This window comes from Morone saxatilis, unplaced genomic scaffold (assembly GCF_004916995.1).
Source record: "Morone saxatilis isolate NCDOM2014 unplaced genomic scaffold, NCSU_SB_2.0 Contig1, whole genome shotgun sequence".
Taxonomy (NCBI): Eukaryota; Metazoa; Chordata; class Actinopteri; family Moronidae; genus Morone; species Morone saxatilis.
This window is the reverse complement of record NW_023339651.1, coordinates 6,840,955-6,846,954: the sequence shown is the minus strand read 5'-3', so window position 1 is coordinate 6,846,954 and position 6,000 is coordinate 6,840,955. Positions and strand designations below refer to the sequence as shown.

Here is a 6,000-nt window from a genome sequence, read left to right as displayed (position 1 = left end):
GTGAGACTACAAACACTCTTTTCTCGGTCAAATAGGCACCAAATTCAAAATTTATGTTACATTTCGACTACATATATAACCCACTTTCAATAAAGATTAATGTTTCCACGGGTGAAGTGCTTCTTTAAGCCTCTTGCTGCCTGACTCAAGATTTTGCTCCCCATGAACTGATACATCCAGTTGAGCTTGGCTTAACCGCTCATTCGTAGTTCGATGTGAGCTGACATCCAGGCCTCTTGTTGGCATGTATGTTGTGTGTGGGACTGATTTCTAACATATAGCACACTAAGACCTTGAGCATGCTATATTCTGGAAATGACACGTTTCAGTATGGCATTGCCACGGAAACAGCTGATGGAAAACAGCTGTTATTCTCAGCTCAGAGTGGCACTTCAGTATTCTCAATTTCATAATGCACTGATTAAAGCATGAGCATATGCCTGATTACAGTAATGGTATTTGTGGACACACACAGCTATAACCTTAACCGACATGTTCTTTTCATATTAATTTCAATTAAAAACATTTTTTTTTTTTTCCGTGGCCTGGATGTTATTATTTTTCTCAATGGGTTGGTGAGAAACATGTTATTGAGGTCTTGTTTTTCATTTATTGGAGTATTGTGCCTCCATGTGGACATGTTGGGCATTACACTGTGAGCTTTGTGGGCGCACTAATGAATGACCAGGATATGAGTGTGTTGTTCCATTGTGTCGCCATGAACTTTGCACCGATGAGCACATTCCTGAAAGCAACAGTCACAAATAAAGAAATATGCCTCAGATCTGTCAATAGCTTTTGTGTTCCCTAAATGGTGATATTATCTAGCAGTCATGTTCTCATGAAAATTGACTTTGCAAACATGTCTGGCAGTAAATTTAATATCCGTCTTCATTTTGTTTTTCTTCAGTCACAATGGTCCCACTTCTGTTTTTGGTGGCAACCACAACAACATCCAATTCCACTGGCAATGGCAACAATACACAAGGTAAAAACTTTAACACGAGCAATGCACCTCGACATGTCAGACTGAACAACACCGAACAATTAGAGATAGCAACGGAATCCCGTCTCTATCCACTGCAGTCATCACTTTCCCCTAAGATATGATTATTATGCATCTTTCTCAGCACATACATCTGCTTGATAATAGCCTTTTCTACAGCCTTGTTATTACCGGATCACAATGAACTTAAGCCGTGGTGGACAATAATTTACAGCTTATTGTGCGTCTTTATAAACACAGCTAATAGCTGGCTGCGTGGCTGTGACTCTTGGCTGAGTCTCCATTCTTAGAGCCTTAGATTTTCTGTTAGACATACCGACAGGACAAAATGAACTGATGCTTATCTCTGTAGACAAAATACTGCTGAAGCCAGTTATTAAATCAGGCCTGTGGCCAGAAGCGAGGGAGGTTTGTTGCTATGCCAAGTTTTGATTTCGTTTTTATCACTTCATACAATATACACATGGCTGAAACACATGAATGCAGCCGAGCAATTGCACACACAAACATATGCGCATATATCGCTGGCCTTGCCCCCCTCTTCCTGTTTCTTTGTTGACGGTGCTCCCTGACCCCCGGCTCTGCCTCTCCTTCTTCCTCAGAAGACTTAACATCCTCCAGCAACCCCATACTCCCCACCGTGCTGGTCCTGTCCCTTCTGCTGCTCATCATCGTACTGCTAGCCTGGTACTTCCTCAGGTAAACTCTCTCACCCTGCAAGGACTCACCCACTTCACCTCACCCTCCCAGGGCCTCGCTGACTGGCTGTGAGCCAATCTCGGGGGCAGAGCTCAGGGTGACAAACACTTCCTCCTTTAGTCATTGAGGCGGAGCCCAGTCAGGAAGCTGCTAGCTGACACTCTCTCATGCTTAGTGTGAAGAGAACAGGCAACCAGGCTGTGCCAGTGGACCTAGACAGGCAACAGAAGAGAACGAAGAACAAATTCTGTACCACATTCGGACTAGAGCACTGCCTTTCCAAGACATCAGCTAATGAGAAAGAATAGCTTCTCAAGTTTCAGATGGTAGGATGGATATGCTTTTGATGGCTACCTACATCATTTGGGAGATCTTAAATGTTAAATGCTTTAGCTATGCTTATAAACTGAAGTTGAACTTATTTTGCCATGACACCACTGAATCTTATGTTTTGTGCCATTATGTTCTTCTCATTTTATTGTCTGTTTTGTCTGTCAGGTTAAAAAACCAGAGAAAAGCAGTCGTCACAACAGTCGACAAGAAGATACCAAATGGCATCCTGGAGGAACAAGGTAACATTGTTTTAAATTGGAGACAGCAAACAGCAAGACATATTATAGATTGTAAGAGCAACAGACAGGCTAGCAAAAGAAGCAGAGCATGTGAATGCAAAGGACAGAAGCATGAGGCAAAGAAATAGAATGAGATGAACACAGACAGTGGGAGGCGTGAAGGAGGCTTTAGGTTTATGTTTGTAGCTGTGTGCAGATTGTCCCACCACTGCATTGTGGTTGTGCTATACTTCCTGTGGTTAATGTGAAAAACATCATCGCCTTCTTTTATATCTTTTTAACACTGCATGTGAAGTTAGCATACGCTATAGTTGGTGCAAAGATCACAATAGCTGTCACTGAGCTTCTAGCAGCATAAGAGCTGCTTAAGAGCTGATATGTGTGAAGTATGCTAATGGATATTGGACTTTGCAGGAAACATGTCTTGAGGACCTGTGAATGTTCTTTAGGAAGTACTTTCTTATCTGACATTACAATAGAGCGTACAGTGGAGGTTGTATTCTTGCAGATAGGAATGTAACTTGGATATATGGCTGTAAAACACACAGCACACCCAAAAGCAGTGGTAACAAACACTGAGCAAAGTTGAGCTGCTAATTACTGTGATTGTAAACACAAACAAACAACTACTTTTTGTAAGAGTTATATTAAATTTTAACTTCAATACTTTACTGTGCCTCGGAGGCATTATAGTATATATTAAGATGTAATGTTAAATTAGTTCAGGAAGTAGATGTTCTGCATAATTTGAAAGCAATTTGTTATAAGGCAGGTCTTATTTATAAAGAAATTATTAAACAGACACCTTCTCACACTGTTTTATTGAAATTACCACTTGTTATTTTTCTAGTTGATAGAACTAAAACCATTAGTGTCATTCGTGGGCATGGTAACTGCATTCTGTCTTATGAACATGATGTTGTCATAATGCAATTTTTAATGACATGCCTTTATGACTCTGTACGTGTGTGTGTGTGTGTATGTGCTGTATGTGACTTGATATGTGTTGTGTTTTAGAGTTTGGATACAGTACTGAGTCGTTATACACCATTGTACCACCAGGTCAGGTATTCAGGGTGGCGGTATCAGGAACCACATGTTACTAACACTCTCTCAGTACTTTTTCAACCTTCATTTTCCAAATTGTGAACGCTAACCAAATGCGTAGTCGGGTGCTTAAAAGAGGTTTCCATTCAAAAACCTGCCTACAGGGTGCTGTAAGTGGCTTCTCCCTCGGGTCCTTTGGTTCTCTAACACCTGTTGATGTTTGGTGATCATTGAATACTTGGAAATTATTGTGTTGTTGGCAAACATGCATCAATATGTCCTGTCAAGATTTGAAATCAGTGTGGTAATCATTTTGGTCTTTGGTAGTAGTAGGTGTTTTTTTAAAATCTTTACAGCGTAATTCTATAAACCTATTGTCTAAGTCAGTGATTCCCAACCCGGCTAAATGTATAGCAGGGATACACCTGCTGATGCCAGGGAGAACATGGAAATTAAATTTAAAAAGTAGAAATTACGATTTAATTTAAAATATATATGCATATATTAAGTCACCTGTAACGCCTGAGGACTATGTGTTGCAATTGAGAGTTTATTGTTTATTTAAAGATCCCCATTAAAAGCACGTTCGTCCCTGTAGTCTTCTAGAGGGTGTGAAAACAACTAAATGGTTTAAATATTTATCAAAACGGAGTGGATAAAATGGTTAAAATAGTTAGCGAAAAAGTAATGAATAAATGGTTTTACCAAACCAACCTAAACACTGACATTTGTATGAAAACATTATTTTACACTTTTATAGATTTAATAGTGTTAAATAACATCCAGTTTGAAATTAACTCCAATGGACACATTTGAAACAGGATAGGAGGTGTGATAAAAATGTTGGGAACCACTGCTCTAATTAAACCCAATCCTGTTTTATATCCTGTTTTAGTTTCTCTGAGATGGTAATTTAATAATAATAATAATTGCATAATTTACAAAGTTAAATTAGTTTCTTTAACCCAACGAATAACTCACCATCATAACATTAAATGATATCAGTCCAGCAGGGATGATAAACCCACTGACTATTCTTCCTACAGAACAACAGACGGTGGTCCTTCTTCCAAGATCGCCTTCAGCCTCTAAGACCTACTTACCCCTCCCAGTAGAACTCCTCGAGGAGGAGTACAGGCTTCGCTCAGCTGACGATGGCAAGCTCTTCAGGGAGGAGTACAATGTAAGCATCTTCTATTCCTCACCTGGAGGTTAGAGTAACAGGTGTTCATAAGGCAGTCTTAGCCTACAAGCGCTGGACATAGTGTTTACGTCAGACATCTGGGGTTAAAGTAATAAGTCACTGTGGTGCATACAATCTCCATGATTTATAAGATTGCTCAAATTTTGGTCAAGTGGGTTCAGAGTTCAGGCCTGTGTTGATTTGTACTCATCTGAGACACTATGTAATGGCCACTTCCATATTATACTTTTTAAAGCTGTGTTTAACCATGCAAGTTAGTTAAGAATTGTAAAATATCCACTAACAAACACTGTAAACAATAACATATCCATATTATCTTCATTATTAATATAATTATTATGTGTGTATATTTACATTTTTTGTTCATTGCCCACTGCGATATGCCATTTGTTCATTAGAAAATAAGACAATGACTTTTTTATTCATGAAAACTACGGGAGATATGTGTCACATTGTCCATGACACACACACTGTACACACATACACCCACATGCATGAAAAATACCCTATTGCCTATTTGTGACTATTGTTGAGGATCTGAGTCAAAAAGAAGTATGACTCATGGTTCATGTCTCACATATAAATATGATTTTATTCAGACAGTTTGTCAGCACAGACAGAGGAAGTTAAAGTGATCTGCTTTTAAACGAGGGCTGTTCACTGTAGGTAGCAGAGGAAGTGCCTTTCAAAGCCTTACATACTGTACAGCAGAACACAATGCACATGAGCAGTTAAAAGTCAGCGTGTTCGTCTTGTTTTCAGTCTGGAAGGTGTAGAATCTGACTGTAATTTTGTTTTGTAGTCCTTGCCAGGGGGTAATGCCCAGGGGACGTACGAGGAGGCCAACAAAGAGGACAACAAGGAGAAGAACAGATACCCCAACATCCTTCCTTGTGAGTGTACTTTCTGTTCTGTAGGTTCTTTCACAATCACGCCCAGAGCTCACAGCTTCCTGCCTGTGTGTGCACGTGTCTTTGAGTGTTTTTTTTTTTTTTTTCCAATTCAGATACAGTAGATCCTCCCCAACAGCTCATGTATTCATTCACAATGAAACACCTTGGCCTTTAGAGTTTCCTCGCCCTTCTTCCTTTTTACAGTTGCAGTTCCTGTCCCTCCTCTCTGTCTCATTAATAATTAATTGTGTAATGTTTTTTTTATTAGCTATGCCTTCTAGTCCTTAAATAAGTAGTTGGACATTTTATGAATTACTATTATTGGCTTTCATGGCGATACTCACGTCCATACAGCAAATATGCAGCTGGTGCCAACAGCTGGTTAGCTTAGCTTAGCATAAAGACTGGAAACGTGGGGGAATCTGCTAGCTTGCATCTATCTAACTACAACAAAATCAAACAAAAAACAGCTCTGTAATTAATATGCTTTATCATTAATGTTTAATCATGATTAAAAAAACGACAATTTGAGGTGGACTGTTCTTTCCTAGAAGCAGTTGCCAGGCAACCAGCGGAAGT

The 6,000-nt window shown here is 39.5% G+C and overlaps 1 protein-coding gene across 2 annotated transcripts in view; it reads left to right on the top strand.

Moving 5' to 3' along the window:
- The window catches only part of ptprea (protein tyrosine phosphatase receptor type Ea), a 50,772-nt gene that overhangs the window by 36,666 nt on the left and 8,106 nt on the right, over positions 1–6,000 (top strand). Inside the window, exons 3-7 of one of the 2 annotated variants that reach the window (XM_035666774.1) lie at positions 911–988; positions 1,609–1,705; positions 2,204–2,277; positions 4,371–4,507; positions 5,331–5,421. In XM_035666774.1, coding sequence (XP_035522667.1) covers positions 916–988; positions 1,609–1,705; positions 2,204–2,277; positions 4,371–4,507; positions 5,331–5,421 — 472 coding nt within the window. In that variant the 5' untranslated portion in view covers positions 911–915. Of the gene's footprint in view, positions 1–910; positions 989–1,608; positions 1,706–1,867; positions 2,032–2,203; positions 2,278–4,370; positions 4,508–5,330; positions 5,422–6,000 lie in introns of those variants that run through there. The other variant, XM_035666782.1, reaches the window with a different exon arrangement.